This window comes from Neolamprologus multifasciatus, chromosome 5 (genome assembly GCF_963576455.1).
Source record: "Neolamprologus multifasciatus chromosome 5, fNeoMul1.2, whole genome shotgun sequence".
NCBI classification, from domain to species: Eukaryota; Metazoa; Chordata; class Actinopteri; order Cichliformes; family Cichlidae; genus Neolamprologus; species Neolamprologus multifasciatus.
In genome coordinates, this window is record NC_140443.1 from 9998059 (window position 1) to 10015750 (window position 17692).

Consider the following 17692-nt stretch of genomic DNA (forward strand, 5'->3'; position numbering starts at 1 on the left):
AATCACTAAGTAATCACTTTCTTGTTTGACACTTCTGTGATAGCAAAATAAAAGTGGATTTCTAAAATCTGGTATGATTCTGGTTGGGAGATTATGAGTTTTCAAGACATGTTGAAAATCTGAAGAGCTTCAGTAAGCCTTAAAAAATGCCAAAGCAGAAGCCATGGTTTTGCAGTTTAAATTAAAATCTTACCATTCATGACTGTTGTTATTAAAATATAATGAGAAAACCATCTGAAATGTCTCATCAAGCATTATGTTGTTTCTTTAAAAAGATGTTTATTATTTTACAGCATCATGCACACTGCTATAACAGTTAATACTGTTTTCCAACCAACATCAGACCAAAGCAAATAGTATAGATTTGCCCGTGACACACTGTATAATATATATCTCAAATGAAACTCTATAATGTAACAGCAGGATGTCATTAATTCTACTGTCACGTGGAGAAAATACCTCAGTAAAATTAATGACCTCACAAGGTCTTTTTTTGTATACAAACAGTTGTTGAATTCTCTGATTAATTAGATGCAAAGTATGCTTTTTATAGATACCTGGGGAGCTCTGGGACATGGTAACAGCGAGGAGGTATTATACTTCCATTGCATTGCTGAATCAAAATTTTCTATTGTCGTCTCTGTCACTAGCAGCACAGGCTCTCTGACAGGCACAAGAATGATCAGTCTCTATTGTTGCTATTAGCATTTGTGGATAACAAAAGAGACTCATCCTGTAGTTTGCTGACATGAAGTGTGTAATTATCATTCTGTGTATAACAGGCTGCTTATTTGCCCTAGTGACATCCTCAAAGGGAAGGTTGCTGTGCAGTGATCCATATCACCTTATCTCCCATTCCCCTGGGGGGCACCACATTCGGCATGGAGCAGCAGGCTAATAACGATGACAGAGGTTTGTACCACTGTTTAAAGAGGTGCATCTTTTTTTTTTCCAACAGTGGAGCATGTGTAACCATCTTTAAAGTAAAATGCAACTGATGTCCTTTAACATAGGTCAGATACTCTGCTGTAGAAACCTTAAACCTTAAACTTTGGCTCATCCAAAACAGTATACATCGAAAAGTTCAAATTCAACTATACTGGTAATAATAATGTATCTGAAAAAACTCACATTTAACATCTAATCTTGGTACAACTGCATTGAGCTGAAGATACAGAATTAGAAAAGACAATCAAAATATCAGGAACGTAATAGCCCTAATGTGCATCTTGGAAAATGTTAAACTGCGTGTAAATGTGGTATCAAGTAATTACTTGGACTACTGATTGCAAAATTTATTATTAGACTGCATATGGCTCTAGTGGACCTATTTGAAACACAAATTGATTTTTCAACAATGTAAAAAGATTATATTTTAGTGTCTAAACAAATGTAAAATTTTTCTTTCTGATAGACAAAGGTTGAACCCAAGCACATAAGCAAGATGAAGGCAGGGTAATGCTCAGTCAGTCATTTTAATAGTATTATACACTCAAGCAGTTTACAAAGTAAAACAATAAAGTACTGCTGGGTAGGGATAACTGACTAAATAACACTTTGGGCATAAGCCACTAATAATAAATCTCTTCTATCTAACAATACTATGTGCACAGATGTAACAGGTAGACTTAAAGACAACCATCAAAAGTGATGCAGAGTAACCTGAATATTGGCTACAAACAGTATCAGACAAATAGATGGTTTGCTATTGTTTAACAAGTAGGTTAATGCTCCCAGGTGCAGAATTATCCTGTGGGGAGATTTAGTGGATGATGGAAGCAATGTTATTTGCTCTCCAGGCTAGAGCCAAATCAGCACCATGGACAGAGGCCAGGAAAGCCCTTTGGCACAAACCTTAGAGCAGCACCATGGCCAGAGGTTTTGATAGAGATCTGTACTACTTTGTTGATGAAGCTTGTAATGCATGCAAAGATTTATGAATTTCTCAGTTCTGCGGAGCATGGCTAAATACAAAGATGAAAAGACTGTTAAAATCTATGTAGAAAAGTATCGCGTATAGTCAAGATACCAGCCACTCAAAGTACCCTGGATAGATATAGGCCATTTCCCCAATGCCAAAGATGGTGACTGCACTGCCCTTAACCCCCTAAACAAATTAACGCTAATAAAGATCACAGCTGAGGTTCACGATTGCTTCAGCTTTGTAGTGGCAGATAAAGGGACATCTATTCAATATTGTAGTAAAAATGCAAGTAGATGTGCCTTTCCCTTCTTACTTTTCATGGCTAAGTATGAATTATAAAATACAGCATATGTTCAGTGCTGTGGTGGAATACATGAAAGATATATTATAAACATATTATGGCTCAATTGCATGGATTTGGATTAAGTATGTTTTTTTTCCTTCGTTGTGTTTTGTTTTGCTTTATTTTGTGTTTTAGTCAAAAATAACTGCTCGGAAACTGGAACAGTATCTCTAAAAAGAATATATTACTGAAGGAAACACTGGTTGTATTTTCTTCAAGAAACTTTTGTCTGCACTACCAATTTTTTACAATTATTTTCATAAATTCTACCTTAGATAGACAGGCAGATGAACAGAGAGATTAACAAAAAGGCATACAGATAGCACACACACAATCATACACGTCAATCGATGAGTGAAAAGGGAAGTTTTTGAACCTACACAATTACACTTGGGGATTAAACAGTTGGAAGTCAGGCACCCAATAACCCCACAGGAGTGTGCTGTGCGTATGCACTCTGTGAGTATGCACTCTGTGAGCTCTCTTCTGAACTCAGAGATTCCAGTTGCCCGGGCAACCCTGTCTTGAAGGTTTTAAACTCAGTTTTAACATATGATGCCTCCTGTGCCTCTTCTCAGTCAAGAAAGAGGATTATTGGCTAGAAAAACACTCTTTTTTTTAAGTCAAGTATCTGGTTAAATACATCCAACAGTAAACCAACTGACACACTGCCCTCAGGTAATGTGCTACCTATATTTCTTGCCTGGCTATGACAAGAGATAAGTCATTTGCATTGCTATTGTATTGTGCTTTAAAACTGTCAGCAGCTTTAATGGGATTTGTCAAATGCTGGCCACGAGTAAATCTTGAAAAGACTAAGAGAAGCAGTGTGGGAGTTGGAGGTATTAGAATAAAGTGCTCAGAGTCAGCGCAGGAAGTGCTCTGCTATTAATTGTGAACACATTTCTTGCTGCAAGTGAGATATAGTGTATAGTATAGTTGTAGCCTGGTCAGTACTTTTCTTTCTGCAGATCTAATTCTATATTGCTAAATATAAACATCATGTTCCCCTCTAAGCAACTAAGGAAAGGCAGCTGGCCTATGTCCAAACACAGCTGGCAACACTACTGTAGACTTGTACATTTCTGTGCTGTTAAGATAATGACAGCATGTCAAGATGGAAATCTAAGTAGATATATATAAATGACTTTCTCAATAAAAAATAAAAATGAAATCATCTTTTAAAAAATGAGCACACATTTGTAGAATGGGGAATATTTTTTTAAAAAGTCGTGTTTCATAGTCTTTTTTTAAAAATCTTTCAGAGAGAATGGACTGGCTTACTGAAGGAAACCACTTGATGCAACCATAGCAACAAAACGTCCTATCTAACAAAATAGTGTCATTGTTATGTATTCTATTAAGTACTCTAGAATATGAATATATTTCAGTCAAATAAAATGGTTCATAGCAACGCAGAAATGATTTCAGACAGTCCTTTGCTTGACAAACAAAAGACTCTACATGGAATATAAGCATGAGACATGGCAAAACCTTTTCTCTTAATCCTGAGCTACTAACCTCAACTTTAAACTACTGCTTTGCTTTCTCATAAACTAATTAATTCATTAATTGATTAAAATATGTAACCCCACCATCTTGAATCTAGTTGCTCAGATTATTCTAAGCAACTGGATTTTTCCTAATTACATTTTATGTACATGGCTAAAGACCGGCCGCATATCTAATTTTGCATTGCACAACATTTTAATTTGTGTCTACACCTTCAGACTCAAGATATTAAGGCGCACACCTATGTTATCCCATTTGAGAAGGGTCCCCTTCATCAAAGAAGTGAGAACACAAAGGAAAGAGACAGCTTGAATGGCATCTTAATAAAATGTCACTCTGTCACCTCAAGCATCAGGCTCTAACATAAAAATGTGCATAAACCTGTTTATTTATTCCTGATATTATCAGAAGATTATACATGTAATGCTTATAATATGGATATAGGCTAATATTATGCTAGCTAAGTTTAGCATTGAGTGTCCTAAAAATTAAACATACCCTCAGGTTTATTACACTCTGACATCATATAAGTGTTTATTCACTGTGGCAGTCCACCAATGTTAGATCCACTTCAAAGACAGTTTTACTAATGCCGGCTAACAGGAGCACTTACCGACAAAAAAGGATCAGAATATCCTAAACAACTCACTTCAGTCCCCAAACAAATGGTTGACACAATTATCATCATCATCATTTATTTATATAGCACTTTAAAAACACAATCGTAGCTATTCACTTCTCTTGTACCGTTTTTGGTTAAATATCTTGCTCATTTTGAATCTTTATGCTCCATTTGCTGCTGGAATGCATGAATTTCCCCAATCAGGATCAATAAGGGATTTTTATTGTATTCTATTTACAGTTACATCTGAGTCATAAGTTGAGTAAAAAAGCTTCCAGGTATATCATAACAATGCTTTTTTTGCCTGGAAAGAACTTACAGATTTGTTTATGTGTTCTACACAAAAGTCATACGTTTTCTTATGTTTTTGAAATGATGATCTGGTCTACAAGAGTTGATTTTAAGCATTCAAACAAATTGAAACAGCTGCAACAACAATTTTTATTTTGGATATCAGTTGTATCCTTATGTATGTGCATACAATATGCCAATGCTGTAGTGTGCTGTAGCAAAAAAAAACAACTGACTTGAGATGGTCTGAATAAAACCTGTGGTGGCAGATGGCTTAATTAAAATTTGACAAGCATTCAATGGTCGTTAGCTGATGATTGAAATTTACGAATGCCTTTGGTTATTGTCCTTTCGTGATCTGCTAGGGCTCCAACACAAATAATAAAACACACACACTAAAAAAAAGGAAATCCACCCTCATATATTTTTCTACTTCCAAAGTAACTTCAATTAAATTACAAGATACAGATGGAAACTTTTTCAAAACTTTCTCTCTAGAACTGAATATTGTCATATCTTTCATATGTTTTTGGACCCTTACGCCAAGTGAAGTCCAAAATCCTGGTGGTTTCGTCATCCTGCTCTTGCCCCTCGCTCCCACTTTGAGCACCACTTTTCTTTCCTTTCTTCTTCCTCTAGCTTGCTAAACATAATGTTTATTGTTGCTGTGCTGACAAACTCTTGTACAGCACACTTGCCAAGAAACAAATTGTTGCACAGTTGACTCAACAGGTATGCGCACATTTTCCAGAAATGACAGAGAGCAAGATCAGCGAGTATGAGTAATATACTTCTCAGCATGCCCCCTGCCATTCAATTTTCAATTCAATTCAATTCAATTTTATTTATATAGCGCCAAATCACAACAAAAGTCGCCTCCAAAAACCTTTTAGAAAAGGCAGCCAGTTTTGATCAAAGGGGTGTAAAAATATTGAATAAATATTTGCAGGTAAAATTAATTTCATAACAAAAAATAAATAAAGTTGCAACATAGAATTGAGACTTAGTTATGCAGATAGTTATGTCGACTGGGCTCAACCTACCTCCTGTGCAGCTGCCTTTGGTTACACCATGGCTCATGACACACAGTGTTCAAAAAATGGTTATTAAGCTAATCAACAGTTTACAGAAAACCAGTGTTACAAGCTAATTATACTTGAAATCGCATTTCATATTTTTGTTGTAAACGTTGCACATTTATGGACAATTTGATGATTGCTTGCTAACAATTTGAAAACATGTATACCATGTTTCTGTGAAATTCTGCCTTTATGTTTAGAAATTTCCTCTGCACAATAAAATAATAAAAGCCAAAGTACTGCAGGTATAAAGTTTCAGCTTTTTTTTAAAGAAAAAAGCTGATAAAGTCTACAGGAATATTTGAATGGCATCCACAAGTTTCATAAAAAGCTAAACTTTGCTGGAGTTTGTGAAATCTAAATAAATGCATTTATTTCTGACCTCCAGACTTAAAAAACACAAGTTACATTTGGCAAAATAATCAGCTCAACATTTGGAGATTAGATTCTAGTTTTTTGTGTAGTTTGTTGTCAAAAAAGAATAGAATAATGTATACATTTTTAACATGAATAAAATGAAATCTCTTTGCATACACTAATGATCTTGAATCAAAATATTCCACTAGATGGACACAGCTAATGATAGAAATTAGAGTAGCAGTTCAGCAAGCTGACAGGTCAGTGGGAGGCATTAATAGGGATTAGGGAAGCATTTTAGGGAAGATACTTGTGATGGTGAGAGAGAAGATCCCAGAAGAACTATGCCAAGGAGAGGGGAGGCTTGTGTAATGGGTAGAATGAGGGGTGAGTGGACAGAAGGATAGAGACAGGTGACAAGTAAAGAAGGGGAATTCAACAGGCAGGCACAACTTGTTACACAACCACTAGTATGGTACCCATTGGGAGATGTCCCATATGTCCCATATGTATTCATTAAAATGACATAAATTAAAGCAACTGCAGCATTAGATGAACTCGCAGAATTGTGTCAGTGCTCCAAAGAGGGCCCACCCATCATTACTATTACGTATGCTGTTAAAGCATAAAAGACAGCTTGATGGTATTACATATCCTCAGTTTTTAATCTGTGGCCTGCCAGCATTCACTACTCACTAAAAACATTCATGTGGCCTGTAGTGCATTATCGTACACACTTGAGAGGCTCTCATTTATTTGCTCTTGAAGCATTAGCTGCAGGGCTATAGCACATCCATTACTGAAGACTGGTTTCGCTCTCTTGCATTCAACACCCTGTTTGTGTCTGTCATCTTGAGCAAACTAAAATGAGAGTATTATAAGGGATTCTATCCATAAACTATCATTATTAAAGATACGAGTGGGAGGCATAAAAGGAAGCGGGGGTGAAAATGTTTTATTTAGCCTTTTTTTGATGATTGAACTTGTTTTTGTGCCTGAAATCTTTTTTCAACATCTAATTTTTTCATGTCTACTCATCTGCATGTTTTTAATGGTTCATCGGAAAATCTACGCAACATGCATAATCAGGTAGACTCTGCAGACTCTAGGGAAATTACCTCAATGTGGGGAATATGGAGTTTTTAGAACTATTAGGCACCACTAACAATAGTGATAATATATTCACTGAAAAACTGGTATGATTAAGGGGAAGTATAACACCAACCAGCCTAATTAAGTAAAACCACTTAAACCCCTGTCCTGAGACATAGTCTGAGACCAGAAGTCAGCTTAATAGATATAATAATTGAAAAAACAATAACATATGAATAAATGTGAATAAACAGTATCACTGATGCAGAAGCAGATAAATGCACATTTAAACAGAGAAGGTAATTTATATTAGGGAGGGTGGCAATGTGTTGGTTATTTTAAGAAGCTCTTCCATTAAAAGATCCCTGTTCATGAAATCAAGACAGGGCCCGAGATACTTGCAGAAGACTTTCTTAAGTTTAAGAGTTTTGCTTTCTTGTTGAATTTTTCTCAAACTTAAATGATTTGATGTCATGTGAATAAACTTCATTATTAGGGGATAAAACAAATACAAAATATTTTTATATAAAAGAAACACATAGGAATTCATATAAAATACATTTATTTTACCTTGCTGTATATGCGGTTGAGAATTTGAGTCAGCATACCTTGAAAGGTCCTCGAAAATAATGAGGTTCGTCTTTAACACAGGCATGCTAATAAGGCATGCTAATTCTGACTGTAGCGTGGAGGCGTTATGCTGAAAAAAAAATCCTCAAACAGAATATGATGTGACCTAATATCATAAATAAAAATAAGCTACCTTCAGCTGTTCCCTCTTCACAAAGGGTCATCACAGCGGGTATCTCCACATATTTCATTTACTTTTACAACAGACGCTCTTCTTGACACAAACCCCAAGGGATTTGTGTTTCCTCCCATGATCAAAACGGTGAACTTTCACTTGTTAGGGAAAAGTGTAAACCACCTCACTGTGGAGCCACTTAGCATCACAAATGAACATCAGTGAAATATTCAGCTTATTCAGGACTCCCTGTGATTGGCTGAGCTTTGATTACGAGTATTCCCAAGGTGAGTATCAACCCCAGTTTCATTTGAACAGGAGGTAAAATGGGAAGTCAACAGTATTTAGTCAAATAAAAGGCAGAGATTAAAGAAACTTTGGCAGCCAAGTGGGTGATTGATTTATAATTTATCAACGGTTGTGCTGAGCAGTGGCCTCCGGAGAGCTGAGGTTGATTTCTGTTACAACCTCTTTGGTTTCCCCATGAGAACACTTAATATGGGCAGCTCTTTTCTTTCAGTGGTTATTTAAAGTACAGCTATCAATAGACACTGCAGAAATCTGAAAGAATGTAAGCAATGCTCCCCAAATTCTGCTTGATTAAATTAAATTGTCACAGCAATGAAGGTGATCTATGATAGCAAGGTGAATGTGTAAAGTGCCATAAATCTCTTTGTCCTACCTTGAAAGGTCAGCATTTGCTCAGATGAGCCCAGAGATACTGTCTTATTCCACAATAATAAAAGTGAGAAAGCAGAAGCTGCTCAAAAGGCACACTTCCTGCCTAAGCAATAAACTGCTGCTTGCTCATTAATGAATAGTGTTGCAGCTTAGGTTGGGGGGGGGGGGGGGGGGGGGGGGGTGAAACCAAGGTGAATATCACTACAATGTTGTACTGTACATTACAGACTCTTCAAATACACTCAGAATGACCCAACAGAGACTGCATGCCCCAGTAACAGAGTGGGGTTTTTGGATACATTTTTGGGCTCACATTTTTAATAACCAGTTTATTTGACAGATAAACAATAGTAAATGTGGACCCAGAGTACTGACTGTATCATTTAGGGGGATTTTTAACCTTTCCATTACACACTGTGTGGAAAATGTATCTCCTATGCCACATAATTAATATTATAGTTGCTCACTTAAATATTTTATTTGAAGGACATTTTATCAGTAGGAGGAGGATAGACATAATTTAAGGGGAAAAAAATCCATAAAAATTATGCATTATAGGTTCAACTATCCTGACAGCCATCTGTCCATTTATTTTCTTCCTCTTATTTGGGGCTGTCCTGTGGGAGCAGCAGCCTAAGCAGAGGAGCCCACACTTCCCTCTCCCCAGCCGCCAGTTGAATGTGTCCTGGGTCTCTCCAGTGTGTCCTGGGTCTGCACCGGGGCCTCCTTCTGGTGGGACATACAAGGCACACCTCACCCGAAGGGAGGTTACGTCTCATTCCTCCAACTTCCCACTTAGATGTGAACTGCACTAGTGTGTGCTGGAGGTCACTGCCTAATTAAGCCAACAGAACCACATTATCTACGAAAGAAGAAATTAGATTCTGAGGCCACCAAAGTAAAATGTTTCTTTCCATAAAAATTCTGAACAAAATTTGTGACAAAGGGCAGTCCTGGCAACAGTCCAACACCCACCTGGAACGTGTCTGACTTACTGCCAGCAACGTGGACAAAGCTCCTGCAACACTCGTACAGGGACCATATGGCTCATAGCAACTGGCCAGACACCCTATACTGCCGAAGCACCCCCATAGGGGGATGCAGTTGAATGCCACAAAACACATATAGACTGTTTGGGCAAACTCCCATGCATCCTCAATTATCCTTGAGAGGATAAAGAGCTCAGTGTTCCATGACTAAGACGAAAACTGAGGTTCGACTAACGGAAGAACTCTCAATTCCGGCACCCTGGTACACCCAGGAAGGGTGAGGAGTGTGATACCCTGTAGTTGGAGCACACCCTCTGCCCCCCCTATTAAAAAAGGGAACCACCACCCCAGGCACTGCCCCAGATGTCCACACAGTGTTGCAGAGGTGTGTCAACCAAGACAGCCCTACAACATCCAGAGCCTTTAGGAACTCAGGGTGAGCCTTGTCCACCCTAGGACCTGGCCACCAAGGAGCTGTTCAACTACCTCAGTGACCTTGCCCTCAGTGATGGACGAGTCATCCTCCTTGTCCCCGGACTCTCCTTCCAATCCCCTTGTCAGTGGGATTAATAGGTTCTCGAAGTGTTCCTTCCAAACTTCAACTATATACTCAGTTTAAGTCAGTAGCACTCTACCTCTAATGAGCACCGCTTTCCCCTCCTGAGTGTTTGCCAGAATTGCTTTGAGGCAATCCGAACGTCTTTTTTCATGGCCTACCCAAAATTCTCCCACACCCGAGTTGTTACTTCAGCTACCACCTAAACTCGTTCCATCAGCTGGCTCCGAAATACCGCAGGCAAACCAAGCCTGATAGGACTCCTTCTTCAGCTTGACACTGTCCACCATCTGGTTCAGAGATTACCAGCACAACAGGCACCACCAGCCACGTTGTGGCCACAGCTCCTTGTAGCTTCCTCTGCAATGGAGGTGCAGAACACGGCCCACTTGGACTCAGTGTCCCCAGGCTCCCTTGGAATTCTTCCAAAGTTTTGAAGGTGTGGGTAGTTCAAGATCTTGCCTGTGCCTGACATTACCAGTGTACTCTCACTATACGTTTAGGTGGAGGATCCTGGAAAGACCACATCCAACTCACCACCAGGTGAGTTGAAGACTCCGCTCCTCTCTTTACCCAAGTGGCCAGAATATACGACCGCAGATACAATGATACCATTGCAAAATTGATCATCGACCTCCAAACAAGAGTGACCTGGTGCTACGTGGGCATCCTTTTGTTTGAACATGGTGTCCATTATGGACAATCTGTGGTTTACACAGAAGTCCAATAACAAAACGTCACTCAGGTTCAGATCAGGTAGGATGTTCCTCCCAATCACACCCCTGGAGGTCTCATTGTCATTGCCCATGTGACCACTGAAGTCTTACAGTAGGATGAGGGAGTCACCGGATGGAGCACCTTCAAGCACCCCACTCACTGATCCAAAGAAAGCTCGGTACTCTGAACTATCATTTGGTGCATATGTGCAAACAGTCAGGACCTGTTCCCCAACGTGATGGTGTAGAAAAGCAACCCTTTTGTTCACCACAAGCCCAGGGGATACAAGAGTGCCCACCCCTTTGCGTTGCCTTTTACCAAGGGCAATTCCAGACTGGATCAGAGTCCAACAGGTCTCTCTGGACTGGTTCCAGAAACCAAGTTTGGGGTGAGTCAAACTAAATAGCCTGTATCGCTCAACCTGAATTACTACCTCAGGCTCCTTCCTGAGCAGAGAGGTGACGTGTCAGAATTGCAAACCTCTATACCAGGGGATGGGACAGCCAGGGGCTACACCCCTGACTACTGCCTGACACACATTGCACCTGGCCCCTATGGTGCTTCTTGCAGCTGGTGGGCCTACAGGAGGGTGAGCCCATGGCACATCTTAAGGCTGCACCCAGTTGGGCAAACTATATTGACATTTAGTTAAATATTGCTTAAGCTTAAGAAATGCTATATACATATATTTTCCTATAGTCAGTACAACAACTTTAGTGTTGACATCTTCAATTTTCAGACATTGAGCTTACAAGAATCCATCATTTTTCTACTAGTACATAGAATGCTGTCTCTTGGAAATGCTGTTTATTTGCAGCTTATGGTGAGTGGCCTAACCTTTAACTGTAAATTCAATAGAATCCTCCTTAAAGCAAGAGCTATTTTAAATAAAGTGAAGGGAGTCGTGCTCATACAATAATAACGGCATCACCCTGCATTTGTTTTGAAAACAGATCAGTCATTAAAGTGCATAAAAGAAACCATAAAGACACAATGCAGAGCAATAATGCATTTTAATGAAGACCCTCAAGCTAGAATGATAAGATTTCAGGGTCTGCAATTTGCCAGTACTGCATTATACAAAATCCGATCACCAGAAAACTCATTAATGTAAAAAGTCGGACACTTTCACAAAGCAAATCTGTATAGCTCTCAAGAATTACTGGAGAGGTTTTGGCTTAAAGAAAAATGGTCGGGCAAGAATGTGATGGCAGCAGCTGCTACTGCTTTCCATTTTAAGTGCTTATCAGTGACTCACTTGAAGTGAGACAAATTTCGTCTTTTTCAACTGTAACATTTTGCAGATTTGCTTTACTTCAATACAGAACTTTAAAACATATAAACCATTATAGTGGACATACAAGGGCTTTTTGTTTTTTTCTCCTTCAACAGCTACCTAATTATAAGCAGCACTTAGACAGTGTATCACACCAACTGGGATTTTAATAACTGTTGAGTCACCAGCTGTGAACTATTAAGAAATGATGGTGATGACCACCAGATTGAGAAATCAAATTCTGAGCAACATCCAGTGATGCCTCCCATACAGCTGGCTCAAATCATAGCTTGTTTTCTAACAACTGCGGTTTGACAGCACATGGTTGTTCTAACACAGCCATAAACCTGTGATATGACTATTGGCATTGACCTCCTTGAAATGACAAATGGCTAGAAATAACACAAACGAATGCTCCAGAAAGCAACTCATGCTTAATGGCTTTGAAACTGTAGAAAGGTTTACTCACCCTATACCAAACAATCTCACGCAGCCTTCCATCAGTTTTGAAGTTACACTTGAGAGTAACAGTCTCACCAACAACAACAGGAGGCAGGGGCTCTATGGAAACTGTCAAATATCCTGAAAAAAGAGAATGGAAACAAAAACTTTTAGTACAGTAACATACGATAACTACACCTTTTCAGAAACAGTATATAATTTAGTGGTTCTTTTCTTCTTCTTTTTCTTTAGAAAAGAACTCAGTAGTGTAGAATTAATAGATTCACTCTGGGGGAAAAAGTCATGTTTTATCCTATACAGAGAAAAGAACATGTTGTTAGGATGCCTGGGTCGTTGACCTAGGGTTTTTTTCTATTTTTCTATTCTTTGGTTTCTTCGTTAGAGTTATGTCTTATGGTTTGTCTCTGTGTAATCCTTAGTTGCTGTCTCCCCTGTTTGCTATATCCCCGTGTCCAGTCAGTGTCTGTGTCTGCCCTGGGCCCACGTCTCTGTTCCCTCTGTTGCAGCGCGCGCGTGTTAGTCTTTGTCTTTAGTTCAGTCTGTGTCATGTTTCCTGTTTTATTTTGAAGGTCCTTGTCTGATGTTAATGTATCTGGTTTCGCTTCCCCTTGTCTCGTTAGGCCTGATTTGCCCCAGCTGTGTTTCCCTCCTGTTACCCATTCCTGATTGCTCCCTCTGTGTATTTAAGCCCTGTGTTTCTTTGTGTCTGTGTCGTGATCTACTCTCGTTTATACTGTGTGTTCTGTCTGCCTGTTCATGTAAGTTTATTTGGATTTTTGTTACGTTTTGCCACGTTTTGCCATCCAGCAATAAAAGCTGAGTTTTGAGTTACTTTCCGCCTCCGAGTGTCTGCACATTGGGTCCTTCTACTTCCACTCCTGCCTGTACAAAGCCCTAACCTGACACATGTCACCATGCATCCCTTCATTGATAGTTACATAAGTCACAGGTTTACAGATTAAATCAAACAAATGAGCTACAGTGCAACTTCTTTTAACTTAGTTACCATACTGCAGGTTTGCCAAGAAGTTGTCTATTTGATTCTTGCATTATTATTTTCATTGGATTTATCCAGCACATTTGGTTGTGCAATGTGTTTTAAGCTTTTCACCAGTTATTTTTTTTAAAGTTGTTTGCCCTTGAATACACATCCTCCTTCAACCTCTAATAGAAGCAAAGCCATTTCACCAGCGTCATGACAATGAATAGTTAGTAAAGAACATGATGGAAAATGTCAGGCACAAAATGTTGAAAATATGTTTAATGGGCAATGCTGCCATTGCTTCTGATTTTTTCTGATAATCCGTATACAATAAAGTTTTTTTCTTACACTTCAAAATCACAAAATATACTATCTAATTTGTTCCATGCAGTATGCAACCTCAAGCTGCCTGAATTTATTGTAATTGAAGATTAAATGAAAGCTGCTGTGATAAAAAGTTAACAACACACAACAAAAAAACACTACATACACACAGAAAAACAACAAACGCAAAATGAGAAAAATATAAGAAAAAGTAACTGCCAAATACAAGGTCAAACTCTTCAGAGATGAATGCTTTATTGTGCCTGATCATCAGCCCTTTGCACACAAAAAAAAAAAATCACACAGAGCTGCAGTTTCACAATTCAACACTCAGACACACACACACGGGGTGATAACAGAACAGCACATCAGCATACGTGAGATTATATCACCCAAATAAAAATGGAGTGATACAAAGGCAATTACCTGGTGATAATGAGAAGACCTGAGAAAAAATAAATACATCCAAAAACTGTCGGGGGGTGGGAGACTAAAGACTGAAGGAAAGGATATTTGTACTGAAAGAGTTAATTAAATCAAAAAGAATTTATTATAGCTATATACAATCCTAAAAGATATATTATTTAGTTTATGCATTAGCAACAATCTCTTTACATCTGGCTAAGGCAAAACGAAGCAGTTAGTAGGCTCATTTCCAATGACAGACAAGCTACCCTCTGCTAAACATATCACCAGCGTCAGCACATTCAGTATTTAATGAGGGAATTATATCTCAGAAAACAGATGGATATGAAAGTGAAAATATAAAACAGAATAAAATGGCACTTAATGGCCAATATTTCTATATAATATTGACACACTGACATAACTAACAGAATATTAAGGACATTAGTGTTTTACAGAATTCCCCAGGTGATCAGTGTAAGAAATGGACAACTGCAGAGACGTGTAGCGTGAAGAGTCCACCGTAGGTACCTAATTATGGGATGAAAAAGCAGTTTTTGTGCTTCCGTGCTTGGGAAAATAGTGATCAGAGGCAGAATGTTTTTTCAATATCCATCTCACTCACTTGTGAGTGTATCTCAGAAATCCATTTCATTTTTAAGGACTGCCATTAATATGCTCACGGTCTTGTGCAAAGAATGTAATTTTGTCATATCACCTCAACCGGTCACAACAGATGGCCACCCCCTCCCTTAATCTGGTTCTGCCACAATGGAAATTTAGATATTTAGAACTGATTTATAAAATGATTATTGTTTCTCCGAGGATGTTAAAGGTGGTAAGTAAATGACATTCACAAATATAAGTGAAATTCACAACCACCAGACATTGCATTAGACCATAAAGCATATCAAACTAAAACCAAAACAAATAGACATGTCAGCCATGCCTCCACTTGCTTTTGGTATATCATCTGCCAGAAAGCTTAGGGACACTACAGCCAAAGAAAAGAAAAAAGAAATCTCCTGCCACAACCATCACAACCATTAGCCCAGCATTATAAAATATCATACACTGAATGGACATAACACAATACAATAAGCCAACTGATTTTAGGCCCACCATTGTGATGAGAGTCTTTTCTGCTGCTCTCCTCTGGTTTATACACAATGAAGAAAACAAGGGAGAGCAGTTGACACTGAGCTGAAATTAAACAAGTATATATAAATTTAAAAAAATAAATTTCCTTTTTAATATTTTGATTTTTTGGGTGCGCTGACTCTAGTACGAACTCTACTATCTCCCTGCTATTTTAACTATTTTTTGCAACCTTTTGTAAATACCAGAAGAGCAAGATACTAAACAGAGAAGCAGAGCAGGGCGATATGACCAAAAAAATTTACCACGATATACATTTGAAAATTTGCAATAACGATATAACTGACGATATAATTGACACTAGACAAAATACTTTACAAGTCCACAACTTTATTAGTGCAAAAAACCCTATCAATATATTTTCACGTAAACAAGCAGCTGTTTTTTATGTGCATTAAAGTTATATAAAAATGTAACAGCGCAAATTCCTTGCTGACAGCTTAACCAAAAGGCATTTCCAGTGGAAATTGGCCGACATATCCTCAGCATAACCATGTATAATATCCACAAAACCCAAAAGAGGTTATACACACACAATACGGTAATATTATGTTGAAGCGCAGTACGTATCACTCCGCGAGGCTCCTGCCTACGATAGCCTACGAAAGCCAAGGGCGTAGATTTGGTTTTGGCATTGGTGGGGACAGATGATTCAACCACCAAACCTGCCCTGTTTCTTTTTTTTTTTCCTTTTCGTCTTTGCTTCGTGATAAAAAAAAAAAAAGGAGAAATATACTTGCCTACATATGCTATTCTACATGCTTTTAAACCATTTAAAATGACAATTCATAGTTTTATATGTGAATTATATAATGTTAAGTTATTATTAAACAAATGACTAAGTATTTTATACTTTAGTTTACTTCAGCCATATTCCATATAAATCAGATATCATACAAAAATAAAAATAGCTTCAAATACAGTCATGACAATGAAAGAATATGACTTTAAGGACTTAACAACATTACTTCAGTTATAGTACACCAACATCTCTTATACATTAGCACTAAGGGAACACTGAATGACCTGGTGGTTTTTGTCCATAAAACTACTCATCTAAGATTACCACAAAGTAACAGATCTCTTAGCAAAATTATGCAACATTTTAGGCACACTATTGCCCTGATCAAGTCAGTGAGCTGGGATGTTTTACTCTAAACATGAACTACTGTTACAGCAACAGACATGGACTACTGGTGTCCCACACAACAACTCAATGTCCACTATGTGAAGCAGCCAAACACATGCCTTCTCCTCTCATTAACTGAGATAAACTGCTGGCATATTTGTTTTACATCTGTACTGTCCAGTCTCTCCTGGTGGACATGGCAACACGTTATTCATGGTTACATACAATTTTAGACTGATGTGGGCCAAAGCCTAAAACAATGTGCCGGGAGTTTGCTGTTCTCCCCGGTTCAGATATTTGAAGTTTGCACAGCTACATTCTCGCCTGAAAATTTTTTTAAAGTTTATTTTGCAACCCAGAAAGAGTAATAAGAGGGGCACTGAAATTCGGGATTGTCCGAGAAAAAACGGGAGGGTTGGCATGTATTGCGTTGCATAGCCTGTAACGTTATTATGATGGACAGATTTTATGAGTGAACTTAACTTTAAATGACTTACAGGTTTCTTTAAAAAATACTTTCTTATATCCAGGATCTTTTTGCTGCCATCCTCCTCTCCTCCTCGCAGCGCAGGCTTGCCGCTGCTAAAACTAAACAGAGCTCCCTGAAAGGCTAAGCCAACCACATTGGCCATATTTGTCACATGATATAGGACTCCAGTAGAGAACGTAATTTAACTCTTTCTGCACCGCTGGTTGAATGAGACGGTGACAGATCGCTTTTTTTTTTGTATTTCTATCGGTTTTGTTTTTCTTTACTCGAAGAGATCAAATTATTGGTGGGGACATGTCCCTTCCGTCCATGCCAAATCTACGCCCTTGCATCAAGCGGTGCGGCTTCATAGCTTAGCAAAGTCATACTAAAACATTTGACATATTTTCGAGCGCTATGTACCACATAAAATCGTTTTGAGGTCTGTAAACACAACCAGAATTCATACATAAGGCACACGGGATTATTAGGGGCACTGTCGATTTACAGAAAAATCAAAGGATTGATTTTAAGTGTGCCGTATTTTCCAAACAACACGGTAATAACGACGGCCCGCTA

The 17692-nt window shown here is 38.4% G+C and overlaps 1 protein-coding gene across 6 annotated transcripts in view; it reads right to left on the reverse strand.

The window, feature by feature from the left end:
• The window catches only part of igsf21a (immunoglobin superfamily, member 21a), a 241972-nt gene that overhangs the window by 108010 nt on the left and 116270 nt on the right, over positions 1-17692 (reverse strand). For all 6 annotated transcript variants that reach the window (XM_085160774.1, XM_085160775.1, XM_085160777.1 and 3 more), the window contains one exon: positions 12654-12766. In XM_085160774.1, the coding sequence (XP_085016900.1) occupies positions 12654-12766 (113 nt within the window). The remainder of the gene's footprint in view (positions 1-12653; positions 12767-17692) is intronic.